This window comes from Erithacus rubecula (genome assembly GCF_903797595.1).
Source record: "Erithacus rubecula genome assembly, chromosome: 3".
NCBI lineage: Eukaryota > Metazoa > Chordata > Aves > Passeriformes > Muscicapidae > Erithacus > Erithacus rubecula.
In genome coordinates, this window is record NC_136689.1 from 91483385 (window position 1) to 91500266 (window position 16882).

Below are 16882 nucleotides of genomic sequence, written 5' to 3' on the forward strand. Positions count from 1 at the left end.
CATGGTAGTGTTCCCTCCAGAACATATTTCTCCAGCATCTTTTTTCTACCTTAAGGTATTGAAACTTAAGTAAACCTGAACAAACAAGCATTCATACTAAATAATTATGCAGCTATCTTGGCTGCAGAAAAGTAGTCCTGATGGCATCATAACTTGACTAAAAGAATTATGAAGTATGTGGCTATAAAGCAGAAAGTAAGCTTCTACCATCAATCATATACAGCATTTGCCACAGAACTTCTGTTTTCACTTTCAAAGTTTACAAAATACTCCTCTTGATTCTTCAGAATGTATGGAAAATATTTCATTGCAGCATAATCAAGATATTATGCTTCCATTTCCTTTACAGTGTTCTTAATAAATATTTGTATTACATTATATAGACAGATCAAAGTTAAAAGTCATGGTGTCACCCAAACATGGAACATTTCACATCTATAAATGTCACAATGTACAACCCTCAAAGCAGTGTAACACAGACTGCAGAATTGTCTGAGAGGTCCCTTGCTATCAGTCCCATGCAGGTAAAAAGGGATCTAGAGATACATTTCCATCCTAATCCTCACCTCCTTGGCCTACACAGTTGCCTTACACAGTGGAAGCAGCAGGCTGGGACACGCAGCTGGAACAACTTACTTTCAGCTGACTGCAACAGAGGAGAGATCAGTTTGCAGCTTACACCTCTTTGGCTGATGGCATTCAACAATGAACTGTGTTTTCCTTGGAAACAAACTATTGTGAAATAAAGCTGGCACTTTCAGCAGCTACCCACACTGTCTTCAACAGATTCACAGACAATGCTAGCATGCGCTTGCTAATGGAACTAATAACCTATGCTCTAGACAGCACTTGATTGTTTATGAATGTGAAATCATCATTTATATCTTGTTATGATGCTTAAAACTAGCCAAAGGTGGCCACTGCAGGCAGCGTGAATCCCATTATGTTCTACCTCTATTTTCTAACCATAGCAGCTAAGCCTTCATAACAGGAAGACTGTTCATGACTACAAAGATTTCCAAAACATCTCACATACCTAGCAATTAAAATAAACTTACTTCACATTGCCCTTCCTTCTGAACTAAACTCTAATATTGCCAGGATTTCATAGGAAGAACAAATAATGAGTAGTAGGAAAATAACTTTATTATTCTACAGTTCTTCAGTTGCTATTTTTTGTTCTGAAAAGATGCTGAAGTCATCACTTGTCTTTGTGATAGCATTCTTCAAAAGTATAAATGTCTGCCTTGTCTTCACTTCTTTGTAGCAAAGCAAATGCATATGATGTGTATACAGACAACAAGCCATATGGAAAGCTGTGAATTTTCAGCATATCTTCTACTTCCAGTACCTGAGGAATCACAGGTAACCCCGATGGCTTCCTTATGTTCCTCGGTCAGAGGAGAAAAGCAGACAGAGAAAAGCACTCAGGCAGCAAGTGATTATGGAGCCTGTACCTATGGAACCTGTTTCACTCTCTGATATAGTATAGCACCAGACAAGAGCTGAACACCAAAGAGAAATACTGCTTACAAAGGACAGATAAGCCTCCAAAACATGGATAGCTGAACATGCATCTTAGGCAAAACTTCAGCTCCCAAACACTGCTAAAATTGAGTCCTTTACACACACATATCCCCTCCAAACTTCCAAATAAATATTTCAAGAAAATATTTCAAGTAAAATATTTCAAGTAAATATTTCAAGAAAAATCTACTTTTCTTTCCATAGGGTTTTTCCAAAGAATGATTATGCAACTTTCCAAGACCCTTTCAAAGCAAAATGCAGGAAATATTCAATTAAGTAAAGCTTTTCATTACTATCCATTTAACCTAGTAGTGTTGACTTTCAGTCAAAAAGCCCAAACTCATTTGCAAGAAGCAGAAAAGGTGATGACAATGCTAGAAGGCAAGACTCAGCACAACACCCAGAGGTGTTCTGGTATCACAGGCAGCCTCTTGTCCAGTGGATCCATATGTAATGCCAGTGCCTCTAACTGGAAAGCCTTCTATGAGACAGCCACATACAGAGCTCATTCCTTCAGAACAGGAGCAGGTTATTACAAAATGATTAAACACCAACCCTTATCCTCTTGGCCTGTATGGTTGACTTATGCAGTGGAAGCAGAAAGCTGGGACATATCACTGGAACAACCTTTTTTATGGATGTCACTTTGTGACTTTTGCCACTTGTTTACCCAAAATTTGCTGCAACTTCAAACTGGATCTTTTACTTTGCAGAGGTAGATTATCCAAAACAGGGGTTATCAAATAGGTAAAATCACAAATTTCTCTTCTCAGAGAAAGAAAAATGCTTTAAAAGAAGAATTAACAGTTCAGTTAAATAAAAGAGGGTTCTACTGATGGACTTGCAACACTTCTAGTTTTATATTCAAAATGGAAATACCAGGACACAGCAGCTGATTACAAGACAGTTTTCTAAATAATATACAGAACATCAACCCTGAGTTCATTTTTCCTGGCTACTTCTTTTTCAGACTTCAACAATCCCTTCTGCTGACATACCTACAGTCTTGTCTATTTTATGATATTTACGTATTAGCAGAATTTAATATTAAAAAATTCAGGTGGGCTTATGCAAGCACAACTGGCACCCATAAATTTCCTCTTTTTACTTCAAAGTGGGTAAAATACAAAAAATTTTAGAAGTATCTTATATTGCAACATTATTTGACAAAGTATCTCAAGCATATTTAGGTTGCTATTACACAGTAGTAGGTATTTATCTACACCTCTGGCTCTCAGGTTGAAATCCCTGCACAGTTTTTTCAATCAATCAAGACCATTTGAAAATCATATGATCTTAGTAATATGATGTTACTAGCACTGTAACACCAAACCCATTCTTAAAGCACATGAAAAATACCAGAACCTTGCAAAACCAAATATATTTTTAATGACCTTTACAGGAATTGTTTTATAACAGATATTCCAATTCACTGACTGTTTGTGCTACCAGTAACTTTATGTATATGAATGATTCTGTTTTATTCAATGGGATTACTCATATGTAAACTTATTTCAGAGGCAACTCATAATTTAAAATTTATAAGAAAGATGAGGTAATTAAACAACTATAAAGGCTTTTCTATGGCTTTTTCTTATGTAAAAGAATTTTTTAACAGTTGTAACAGACAGAACTCTAGTTAAGAAGGTATCATAATCTATACAATGTATATTTTACAGTACTAATAGTATCTCTAAAAAATCTTTAAAGAATATTCATGTGTATTTTTCATATAAAAATTTCTAAATCTAGAGTTGCACTTAACAGGGGCAGAATTCAATCTCACTAGTGAATGACTTCATGGATTTATTTTTATTTTCTCCCTCATATTTTTATGTGTGTGCATGCGTCTATCTTAATAGTGAAACATCTGTTTGTTCTGTGTTCTGACACAATTTACACCTAAGTGAAGTAATGATGTAACAGAAATTAGAACTTGGCACTATTAACATTACTGATGCATTCACCTTGTCCTCAACCACAATGTCTCCTAGACACAATAAAGGTGTAGCCAAAGATTTATCCTGCCAATAAGATATAGTTATAGGTCCCATGAAGATTACTGACACTGAAGTACCAAATATGTACTGGCCTTGGACTTAGCAGATAACATGCCAGTTTTGAGACACATTCAAGTTGACAATAAATCAGTATCACAGTTCCAATAACAGGAAAATATACCTTAGAGGAATTCTTTCTGTTAAAACACTCCACTTTTGAGTTAGCTATTAAATGGTAATGATCATAATGGACTAGGCAGTAGGGGATTTTGTCTCTGAAATGTGCAGACATTTTACTACAAGTTTATTTTTTAAAAACTTACGTGATTTTCGACTGCATAGCATTACCCCCTGAAATTAATTGTCTTTTAAAAAAATAACGTAAACAAAAGATGTTTAGTAGCAATTTCATTATTAATTATACTTGTTTTCTGTATTTGCCCATGCAAACACTTCCACAGCCTTCATACTCCTCCCTTCTGTGCATAAAAAAACCCAATAGTGATGGAAAGCTAGAGAACAAGGTGCACAAGTTGAGTACTGCTTGCTAAACTGTAAATGTATTTTTTCTCTCCCTTTCAGAACTATCTCAATGCTTACCAACAGCAATTCCATTCTAACAAGTTTGTTAAAAGGGCCTCAATTTCTTGGGGTGTATGGGTTATAACTGTTTCTTTCAAGCACCCTTTTGAACTTCTCTTCAATTTTCTGTTTTTGATGATAGTCATGCTGACAACTTTTTTTGGTCCATCAAATTCTGTAGTACAATTACATGAATTTACTTTTAATAAATTACCATCTTTGCATATATCAGTCAAACCATGAAGACTAAACACTTGCAAATAAAATGCATTATTAATTTAATTGTCACAGCCTATTTAGCTAGCTTCTATTAGTATTTGCTATAATATGCAATGTATCAGAGGGCAGAATCAAATTCAAAACATAAAAAATAAACTGATTATATTGTCCTAGAGAAATTAAAAAATAGCAAGCTTGCAAAATTATAATCAAGGCATTAATGTTTTACATAGGTAAGAAAACTACCTAACTTAATTTATAATGTTTGCCCAAGTGATGGTTTAACATGCAGAAGAAGGATTTCTTTGGTTCCTAAAGCCATTAAAAGGCATCACATTTTCTCATAATAGGAGAGGAAAGGTGGAAAGGAAAGCAACAGTGGTTTGGTATTTACTGCAGTAGTTCACGTGACTTAAACACTCCCCATCCCCAGCAAGGGACTGCTACTAGAAATGTATATTGTTGTTGTAGCTCTGCCACTACTGTTTGATGCTGCTCTACATTAAGCTGAAGTGCCACCTGAAAAAGTATCGTGGAAAAGAAATACTCAAAAGATGGATGAAGAAATTGCAAAAGAAGGGGGCATGAAGTCCCTCCAATTTCACCTGCCTATGCTGGAGTAAAGCCTCCCCAGCTGTGCCAGCAGGCTGCAACCCTCAGCAGGGACTCCCCTGCTCCTTGGGCAACCAGGACCTGTAAACCTGCACCCTCCTCCTCATCTTCCTTCTCCTCTTCCTTGTGCCATACTGGCCAGCCAACCAGAAAGCCTTGAAGGAATATGGGAAGAAACAGGAAAGACAGCCACAGCTAGGAGGCTTTCAGAAAAAAAAAAAACCACCCAAAGAAAAGCCAGCAACAACTGATTTAGTTTATAGCATCCTGCTTGTTTAGGAATTCATTTCGAGATGATCATCACTAAAAATATGCCTCTCAGGCTAAGATACTATATTTGGAGATCTATTGTATGTATCCTTTATTGTGCACAGTCACTAGGGTAATGCAAGCTATCTCTATGTTGTATTTATGATGACTCTACAGTAAGTATCCCCTTGTAAAAGAATATATTGGTATTGAATGCTTCCAGTTATAAAATAAGCCACCAGAGCAAACACTTTTTATAATTGTGCTATGACAACAGATAACCAACATAAACTTTATTATGATATCTGCTTTGATGAAACTGTAATTGTTTTTTCAATGCAACATTGTGTATTTTAGATTAAACAGAGTATCTCAAAACTCTTGAATAATCACACGTTAGGAAAATTCTGGTTAAGCCCTTCATAAAGGAAACCTCCTTAAAAAAAAAGCACCACCTAAATCAGTTCTTAGTCAAACTAAGACATATATGGGGTATTAATTTAAAACCCTACTCTTGGGTCCTTCCCTAATTTAAGTGTGACAAAATTGTGAGGAACGGGTCTAATCACCCACAATTTCCATTGTCTTTAACAAAAACATGGCTCAGAAAGAGCTTCACTTTGTTTTCCTGTATCTTCTATCATTTATTTTCCTCTTTTTTCATATCAAAACCAGGAAATACCCTTTATTTATGAAAGCCTATCCCCAAAGAATGAGTTACAAGGCAGTAATACTAGAAACAGTATCACATATCCAGCAATGAACACCTCCATCTACCCAGGCTGAAAGAGAATATGAAGTCTTTTGGCTATCCAAAACACATCAATTTTCTAGTTGGCCCAAAGATTCAATGAAATAGCAATAGCTAAGCCACAATGTGCCAAATAAATCTGAAGCAAAATCTGTTTATCTGCAAACACAGTGCCATTGAGTTTGTAAAACACAGTTATATTTTAAACCACATTAAAAAAAAACCTGCTTGCAAACAAAGTTGGAGAATAAGTAGCTGTGTACAGATTGAAAAAATAAATTAATTCATTTTAAGAGCAGTCAAAACATCGAATCTCCCTTCCTGCCCAAGAACACTTGAGGAAACTTTCTTTTTGATTCCTCTGTAGCTTTGACCTCTTATAAAGTAATTTTATAAACCTATGAGCACCAAGGCCAGCAAGAAAAAAACAAAAAAGGAAAAAACAACAACAACAACAAAAAATCAAACATTTGATTTTGTACTGAGAGGGACATTTACAACTATGAAAGTTTTGAGAAAATAATATCACCTGTCAAAAAAAAAAGGCCTAAAAATCCTATACCTTTTACATGGAATTCCTTTCTATAGACATGCCATAAGCACCACGACATCAGAGCACTTAAACATGTTGGATGTCTCTTGGAGCTGAGGTAAAAATCCAGATGGCTTCATTGTGAGTAAACTAAATATTCTAGAAAATATATCCACAGTGTGTAAGATACAAGATGAAAAGGAATTTTAAAGCAGTTTACCTCTCTTTGGGTGTGCCAACTCCATGTTTGCCCAGTAAATGAGTATTCAAATGCTTCTTCATCACAAATGCCACCCTGTCAAACACAGAGTAAATGAGAAAGATAATTTTATTAAACTTTTCTTTTTCCTGTTTTGAGCATGCAATTGAACATATTTCATTAAAGGTAGACCTTAAAAAATCCCTCCTCTGCTAGGATGTGACTTAGATTGGGGAGTCCATTCTATAACAACAGACTTCCCTCATTTTGCAGTCTCTTGGCTTTTTCTCTTACAAGTCTAAATCATACACCATTGGTCAAAGAAAAGAAAAGCTGTTTCTGCTTCCCTTTGCAAATTAAAAAATCTCATACATTATACTGATAATATAGTCTATTTTACCTAAAGAATATTGTCTGATGTTATAAAGTAATACAGTTTTAGTTACACCTTTGAATTTATTTAAGCCTAATGGGCCCATCTTGCAACCTTTCTTCATACAAGTAGTTCCATTGTTTTTAATGAGAAACATGAAAAAACAGCAAGATGAGATGCTTTAATCACTGCTTATGCCTGGTCAAACTTCATTGAATTAATTATTTAAAGAGATACACATAGAAACAAATTAATAGTCTTAGTTATTTTATAGCCTTGTGAAAAAAAAGGATGAAAAACGTGAAGCACATGTTCATGAATACACTATGAGCAGGAATATTGTTCAAACTGGCAAGACATTCTTCAAAGCACCAATAGCAGCAACAAAATACCTACTACCTGGCATCATGTTTCTACCAAACCAAACACAGATAATTTACTTTAATTTTGGTGACACACATAATTAAACAGATAGAAGCTTATCAAGTACTATTCTTCTGCTGATAAGACCATAACATCAATTTAATTATGTGACTGCTTCAAACAATTTAGATATCAGACTGAAGCTTTAAACTAAAATGGTTCTCTCGATAAGCAAAAATTTTACTGCTGCAACTTTCAGTGTGAAAAGGGCTTGCAAACATTTTTGTTAATTATGTATTACAGCTGTCCTTCATAAAGTTAATTACTAATAGCTGAAAGGCAATAGACTCTATTTGCATATGTACATGAAAGGCATGACATATGCAAAAATATGATTTTAATTAGCATTCCATGATATGAAGGGCTACAAATCAAACTGGCATGTTATAAGATTTTTAACATTAAACGCTGAATTCATCTGGACGTGTTTGCAGTAATGGACAATGGAAGGACTGTAAAACACCAGCACTAAGGGGTATAAGAGCCACAAAAGCAAAGACACAGTACTTTTCCTTTACAATTATGTTAATTTAGCTTTTCCGTGTCTGATCTTCTTTGGGCACTTGCACATTATTACAGAGAATCTCTCTAGTGCATCCCTTAAGGTGTAAGAATATAATTCTGTCTTCTTTAAATGATATAAATTTCTTTATTTTTTTTTTACAAAAATATATTTTAAAGGTATCTTAAATACTTTTCCCTACCCAACTTATTAGTATGGCATCATAACCATTACAACTCTGAATAATCTATTACACCATTACCATCATTACTATGCAAGTGTCATCAAAATTACTGTACATAGGGAAAATAATTGTAACAAAATAAACAATTATGTTCCAATAAAAGCATAAGGCATACAAAATGTACTGCCCTTGCTTTTCAACAGAAATAGCATTTCCACACAGCTGTGGAAGCTACCAAACATATTTTCATTTAGTAATACCTGTATTTCCTGTTATAAACTTCCATTTCCCCCTTCTCTAAAAGAAAAATAAACTCAATGAAAGTACTGTGAAAGGGCAATGTGCAATTGGAGCTGTAATATTTTGCTATTTGCATGGAATATAAAGATGTCAAGCAGCTACACAGTATTTGCAGGGAAGCACTTCTTGGTTTCTGAGACTGTTTAGTTAAAGCTTCCAAACAAAGGCTGACCATTTCAAATACCACACAACTGCAGGGGGTACAGATAGATGTACCTTTCTGCAAATTCGAAGACAAAGGCCTTGATAATAACATGAAGCAATTAAATTTGCATTCCTGCCTCCTCTCTGTTGAACCTATGTTCTAGAAACCATTTTGCTGCTGTTACACACCACAAATAAAATGAACCCTGACTCAGTTGGCATCTCAGCACCTGCTAACATTTTAAGCTTTTCATGTAAGGCTCGAAGGATTCAGAGTTGAGGCATGCAGGATACGTCAGTGCAAGTCTGGAGCAATCTGCATAGCTCAGGGTCAGCTCCCCACCTTAGAGAATCAGACCTTAAAAATAAAAGTAGAGTTGCTATTTTCATAAGAAATCGAGAACGAGATTTTTAAAAACTGCCAACAGAGCCAGGCATTATTAAAACAAGAGGCAAAGTCTAAACAACCTTGTTTGGATGCTGAGTTTGAGGACCACCCATTAAAACAAACAAACCCACAAACCCACAAAGAGAGACAAGTGGAAACTATTTAGTTTTGTTTACCTAATCCTGCAGGTGATTTTCAGGTAGGTGGTATCAGTGTTTGCTGGCTTTACAAAGGAAACACAAAAATGTTTTCCATACATGCAGTAACTCTAGGTTTTGAAGTAATTAATGGTTTAGTAGTCGAAATATATTGGTTTTATCTATGTTATTTACCTCTGCTGAGGTAAATCGGTTATTCCCAAGCTACCACTAGAATAGACATGACTTACTTGGCCTTTTAAATTAATCTTAAGAGAAGTTTGACTGGCACCTATAAGGACTCACAGATTGAATGCTTTTAAAATACATTGCACTGATACACCTTCAGATCAAAAGGAATCTTTCTATCAGGAATTGGTAGGCACCAATTGTTTTTAATTCTAGTGAAAGTATGAACATTCAAATGATAAAAACTAGCTAGTTTCAGAAGCACATCAAAATAGAGTAGAAAAAATGTGTAATTGCAATGCTTTACTTTTTCAAATATATGCAAACCAGGCTATACTAGAGGCCTGGAACCAGTTAACAAACTCTGATCCGGACAAATTCATCCTCAACCCATGTGAAGACAAGAAGTCACAGCCCAGCTGCTCTCCTGTGGGTCAGGTGTCAACAGGCAGAAATGTCTATCTAGCCTATACATCCAAGTCATGGTCACTGACAGTTCCCTTCATTAAGTAGGAAGACTGCTAGAAGCCCCCTCTTAGACTGGAACAATGAAAGTAGGCAGGATTTCTTTTGCTGGCAGTAGCATTATGTTGGGTTAACTTGATTTTCCACTACTCTGGCTTCAAAACCAGCAACATTCTCAGTCACACACTATGTTGAAACTACAGGATAAATTAAAGACAAGTTGAAAAATTACACAGAGCTTTAGAATAGCATCTTCATTCCCTATAGACAACTTTTTGCACACAAACTATAAATAAAAATTACTTTAAATCATAAATACATGAGCACCTTTCCCAAAATAAGTTCACAGAATATTCTGGTTTCCTTTTAGAAGAGTTGTGGTTTGTAGGAACGTGACCATTCATATTCCATGGCAATCTTCAAATAGTATTTGGACTCTCTCTCAGAATGTCTGTAACTGATTTAGGAGCCTCTATAGACTTGTCTTCAGTTATAAAAGCACATTTTAAAATACAATGGAAACAAAGGGACTTCTAATTCTGGGAATAAAGAAACATATTGGACAATCTTTACTTCCACTTTTTATTCTAGTGTAATAGGAATTTTTTAGCATGTACAATGTTTATCATCACAGTATCCAAGGAATAGGAATAATTTGTCATGTATTGTCTGTTTTCTATTTTCTCTGCAGGGAGAGAACTGTACTCTGTGAAGTATCTTGCTTTGAGAGGGCAAAAGATTCTAAGTTTTATGATGTTTTGAATCCATAATAGCTCTTTCCTTTTGAATAAGTACATCACTAGGTTAGTGAAAAGCCTTAAGAAAACCCCTAGGACCAAACACACAACACACACATACACATACACCAAAACAAGCATTCTGGGTCAGAAAGCCATGAAACCTGTTATTTCCTGCATGTTTACCAAGTGCTGAGCCTTGGCCTAGTTCCAAGGAAGGAGCTACATCTTACCTCTACTAGAAAGTCACTCGAAGCCATGGTGACAGACCAGTCATTTTCTAACTGCACATAGCTGTTGAGGAGGACCAGCACGAGAATTTATTTTTGTGGGACTCTACAAACAAGGTATCGAGCAGCTGAAGAGCAATTTTAAATCACTTCTCACTGGACACATTGCTCTGTGCAACTGCTCTTAGAGAATTTATCTTACAGACAACAATGTTTAATGACAGCAGAAAAGTCCAGGAGAATAACAATGAATATCTAGCCTTTATTCATATTCTCAATATTCTTTACATCTCTTTTAAACTGTCCAAAACCTCTTTATATACAAATTTAACTCTGGGAATAAAGGTAAGCTAGTGCATAACCCAAGAAGATAGGATGTTTAAAACACTGCTTGAGACTTTTAAAAAAAAAACAAAATCAAGCCCTTAAATGAATCCAAGAATTTAGTGCTTTGTTTTAGCATAGGTTTTACACACGTAGAAAGGATAGAATGTTTTACCACTTTGGATTAATCAGCTGGCAGATGTGACAGCATCAAGGAATAATAAGAAAAATTATTTCAAACTTTTATATATCATCACAGAATACAATGAAATAATAAATTATCCTGTTCACATCAGGTTTTGTTTCCCATGATCTGCTTGGATTTCTGTCCTTGTATCTTCACCTGAGTCAAGAAACCAGAAAATCAAAGCAAGCTTCACAGATTATGCCAAGAAGAGGGACTGGGACATATTCAGGAAAGTAAATAATGTGGAATCTATAGTTCTTACCACCTCAATGAAGCATTCTTGTTCTTACTGTGTCTTGAAAAACATTGGAAACCCTAATTGTCTGTAGCTGAATGTGTGGTTCACATGGAACCATGCCAACTGGGGTAGTAACCAGTAGGAGAAAGAAATAGAGCATTTTCTCAAGAAATACCAGGACACATATTTCAGAATGTTCAATAAAACTCATATATGTAATTACAGATTTTTGCATGTGGCTTGAGTTGTGTATGTCCTTTCCATAAAATGAGAACTTCACATGTTCAAATCAGCACTTAGTCAAATAGTAATTAAACAGCGTACATGAACTAAAAAACCTCAAGTTTTTAAATTCTCCAAATTATATAAAAAGTTGCTACCCATATCTCATGTCACCATCAGGATTTTGTATCCAGCAGGTTAATTTCAGGAACAAGTGCACAGAGGAAAATGCAGAACTGTCCATAAAGCAATGGTTTTCTATGAACAAGTAAGCTTTTCTTTCCATGCATCAAAAGTCTAAAAAATTCCTGAGAATTTCTTCAAGTCCATCATTTGTGGATGTTTTCCAATTCTGAAGGGTTCAGACTGGGGCTCTGATAACTCTCTTGCATGACTGTGCGCAAGGGACTCAATTTAAAAGAAAGTATCTGGCAGGGCAGAGTCTGGTGTGGAAGATATCCAGTAGTCTGAAAGGCTTCATGCCCTTTGTGACAAGATGTCAGGTTCAAGTAAATATCTGGCAAGGCAAAGTCTAATGTAGAAAACATCCAAATATCTGAAAAACTTCATGTCCTCTATGACACGATGTCAAGTCCTAGAACCCTGCATAGGAAAGGTGGGGTTTTCTCCAGACTCATTTACTAGCCAAATGAAGCAAGTCTTATTACTTCCAAATAAAGGAGATGGTTATTCTTTGTAAGTTTAAAAAGAAAAAAGATCAATAGCATTTCAAAAGGTTATCAAGTCACGCGTGATCACGCCGTCTGCGATGCTGAGAGTGCTGTGACTCGCTGCCTTCTACTCCCTGCTGACCCCATGTGTCAAAGAAGGATATGGCTGCTCTATGCTCCACCCTCACCAACACTGATAATTAAACTGGGAAGCAAAACATACCCATTCATCCACATCTTCAGGTGTGTGTAACTTGGCAGAATGGAAAATTCAAACTTTTCCTCTTGGAAAGAGAAACCAAAAGAGGTAAATGAAGACAACTTGGTTATCACTAACAAGATAAGAACCTAAATTACCATAGGAAAATGATATGGTAATTCATGGAACCTAAAGATCCACATAACTTTTGAATTTCTGAGAGCTATCAGCCTTTCTGATTCAGTTTTGGGTGGTTTTTAGGGTGCTGTTTGGGTTTAGGATTTTTTTTATAGTTTTCCATGCCACAACCAGGTATGTTTCTTAATTATTTATTAGCTTCCTTTCCATGGAGAAGTTTTGCTACTGAAGTTTAAAACCCAACATTTTCAAGGGGTTTCTAAGTTACTATGAGATCATCAATGCAGTGACTACAATCTTTTCTTCTAAAAGTACCTCATCTCTTTTTTACTGTTACCTGTAACAAGCTAGCAATGAAGCCAAGCTGCCCAAAAAATAAAGACAACTTGTATTATCAGAACACCTGCACACAGCTAGCACCCAAGGTAGACTTGAGTATCACAGCAGCTACTGCTCCTGCCTTGCTTTGAATAGGATGACAGACAACAGGATTGTCAATGTGCTGTTCAATGACCTGCATCAATCTCAAGAATAATTTACTGCTATATCAGACAGATCATTATGGATGAGTTGCACGCTATCAATCAATCAATCGACTGTGTTGTTCCTGCATATTCCTGCATCTATCAACCAGAAGAGAGAGACATCCCTCAACATATTCTTGTTGCTCTCTGCCACCAATCTGCTATTCTCAAGATGGCAAAGAATTATTAGCCCCATGGCCATAAAGCAGTAGCAACTGGCACAATTATCTCCTCTTACATATTCTGGGAGAAGAGACTTGGATACAAAGAAAGAGCAAACTAAACAAAACATAAAACATCCTCTACTGTTCCACTTAAGCTTATCTTGCCATCTGAAGTTGTTGAGTCTTCTCACCATACAACTTTTGAGAGACAGATGTTATAATATAAACAGGACATTGAGGACAGAAATTTAGTCTGTTGTTGCAAGAACTGAGGCAAAAAAAAAAAGGAATTCACTGACAGTATTTATATCATTTCCTCCCCCATGAGGTAGATAATTTACTTGTGTGCCTCACCTGAAGTTACTTATTTTGTAACTGAAATCAAAAAGGTTTCCTGCAAGTTAGCTCAGGGTCCATTCAGAACTTTTTTTTTAAAAAAATACAAAAAGTATCCTTCAATGACAGCTGCAGGAATAAGCCACATCCAGACAGTGATAATTATTGTTAACATAAAAGGGAGCAAAAACTTAAGAGTGAAACTGTGAACTTTTATATTTGAAAACACAATAACAAATGTTAACTATAAGCAAACAAATGGCACTCTGCTTTTATTTGCTTGAAGGGCAAACTTAAAATAGCTAAACGGTGGCAAAAACTTGAAAGTCAGGTGTTCCCTCTGTCAAAAAATTACCTTACAAATACATGAGAAAATTACTACCACTACAAGAAATGTTTGTTTCAATATTCAGAGATGTTAATGAATGTTAAGTGATAATGGTAGACAGCAGCAGTATGTAATTAGATTTCTAAACACATCTTACCAAATCACTTCTAAGCTAAAAGAATCACATGTTCTATTAATTTTCATTGGTTATTGAACATCTGTAACTGTCACCTCTAACAGGTGTTTGGTAATCTAACAGCTGCACAAAGTACTGGGAAAAAAAAAAATTAAAAAAAAAAAGGAAGAAAAAGACAGAATCACAATGTGCTTTCTCTAGTGCTACTATCAACCTCTCAAGTCTACCACAATGCAGAACCTTTTTTCCTAATGTCTGAAATGCAACCCTAGGTTTGGTGTTGGGAGTGCCTTGCATTTAAGAGAGATTAATAAAAACATCCAAAACCAGGACATCACCAGAACACACACTTGCCATGCTAAATAAGGCTGCAGAAATCCTTTAAACATAAGTGAACATTTACATCTGTAAGCATTGAGAGCCTGAATATGCTCTACCAAGCTTGCTACCAAGATACAGCTTATGGCTTTTCTTTCTCATAACTCTGATTCCTCCCTTTTCCATTCTTTCTACTTTCTCCAGACATGGGTTTGTCTTCCTACTCATGATCCAGTCCATTTCCTAGCACGATGATAAGGAATTCGATGCAGTAGGCATCAGTTCCACATACCATAATTTAGCATCTGGAAAGTAACATCAGGATAAACAGGCTAATATTTGAAGGCAGAAATTCTTCAAAGTAGATTCAATCTTTTGGGTAAATCAGGTGAACCACATCTCTAGGTGCCCTGAGAGGAGTTTTGAAATACTGGACTTTCTGCAGACAGTTTGTAAAGAGCTTCCTAGTAATCCCAAGGAGCAAAGTCTGCACTTTTTGAAAGTACAAGAAACAGACTATAAGACTATTTCAAAATAAGGATGTTCCAATGACTTTGTACTTAAAAGTAGAATTGCTAGAACCAAACAAATATATTTAGTATTTTGGTATTTCTAAATGAAAAGTCACTTTTTATGTAGCTTCTTCCTGACGGCTCAGAAATCAAATGCAGAGCTTCTAGGAAGAGCTATCTTGAGAATTAAATTCTCATCATCAAAAGAATCTACTGTTGGCTGTCTCTAAAGGAAATCAAAACACATCTAAACATAGTTGATTTGTCGACAAGAAAACACATAGGGCCTGCAGTAGCAGTGCCACATATTCTGCAGCTACAATGCCTGTGGTCTTTTGCAAAGTTGAGAAGTACCAAGAAAGGAATGAGATGAATAAAATGGTCACTATCTGATGACTGAACTGCTCAGAAGTCGTACACAATCAGAAGACATACACAATTTTTATTGACAATTTCCCTACAATTTGAAATGCTGCTGGTGATAGATGGTGGCTGGAGCAAAGACTCTGCAGTCTGCTTGATCTGTGAGAGTAGTGAGAATGTTGCCCTAGGTCTTTGCTTGACATAGAAAAGCAAGTGCTGGTTGATTTGTTTATTCCTGAGACTTAAACTCAGCTGTAAAACACATCCTTTTTGCCTTACATCCAGGCATTCCACAAGACTGTTTGACTTCAGGTAGAAAGCAAAATACTTCAGAATATCTTTTTGCCAAAGTAGCTGCATAAAAATAGTAAATCTATGATAGCAAGACCTAATCTGTAACCATCAGTAGTACTATCCACATGCATGAACCTTTAACAACAGGCTGGTCAAATTGGAAGTGACTGGCTCCAGCCAAAAAAACAAAAAGGCTATCATGTGGAGGGAATTGGTTTCAGTCCACAAAAAATGTATCTAATACTTGTAACCCCATAAATACATTTTAAGCACAAGGATGGCTCCAGATTTCCTTGTCCAAGGTCTCTTGGACCTGGCCATTGCTACCTCAGGGACTAAGAACCACCTAACATTCTGTCATCAGGGCAACCTATCACTTGACAAGCGTGTCTGATTAAAGTTTGATTTTTCTTTGTTGGAAGATGTCTTTGCGAGTACTTGAGCATAAGTAAAAGCTCAGAGCTTTCATTTTCAACTGGCATCTCAGTCTCTCCAGATATTCCCATTACAGCCATGTCCAACTCTTCCCAAAAGTGGAGTGTTGCAACAGCTTCCTCCTGCCACTGAAGGAGGAGGCTGACTGAAGAAAGTAAGAGAGTTTCTTAGAGCAAATCATTATATGCAGACCAGACAGACCACTATGCACTATCCAAGTATTACAAGCCTACAAAAGTCTCTCACATTATGGTAGTGATCATAGAGGATGCAGATGATATTAAGAGCAGCACAGAAGTCTATCCAAGTAAGAATTCCGGGTGTAACTGGTGTTATTCCACTTATCCCGTAAGCAAATGCTAAACCTCTCATCACTTCAGTCACATACTTAGCAGGGAAATCACTGAAGCTGCCAAGCACAGTCTGGTGTTTCTCAGGTTTTCCTCTGATGGCCAGCAGGAGTCACTTCAGAAATCCAAAGCCAGGACTGAAAGGATTAAGGTACTCACCTGAGGTATAAATGTTATTGAAGCAATAAAGACAAGAAAAATATCCCACTGAATTTAGATGGGTGTTTTACACACACACACACACAAACAAACAAACAAACAAAAGCAGTCCACATTCTTGCAGTCCAGTAAAGATGTTGCATGTACTTGGTATGAAGACTGTCATCAGTGTGGAAAAAATACACGAATATAGATCAGACAAACCAGTACAGTCATAAAGATGATATCTGTGACACAGCAG

The 16882-nt window shown here is 36.1% G+C and overlaps 1 protein-coding gene across 4 annotated transcripts in view; it reads right to left on the reverse strand.

Moving 5' to 3' along the window:
• ZNF407 (zinc finger protein 407) overlaps positions 1–16882 on the reverse strand; it is a 332688-nt gene that overhangs the window by 195115 nt on the left and 120691 nt on the right. For all 4 annotated transcript variants that reach the window (XM_079301071.1, XM_079301072.1, XM_079301073.1 and 1 more), the window contains exon 4: positions 6693–6767. In XM_079301071.1, coding sequence (XP_079157197.1) covers positions 6693–6767 — 75 coding nt within the window. The remainder of the gene's footprint in view (positions 1–6692; positions 6768–16882) is intronic.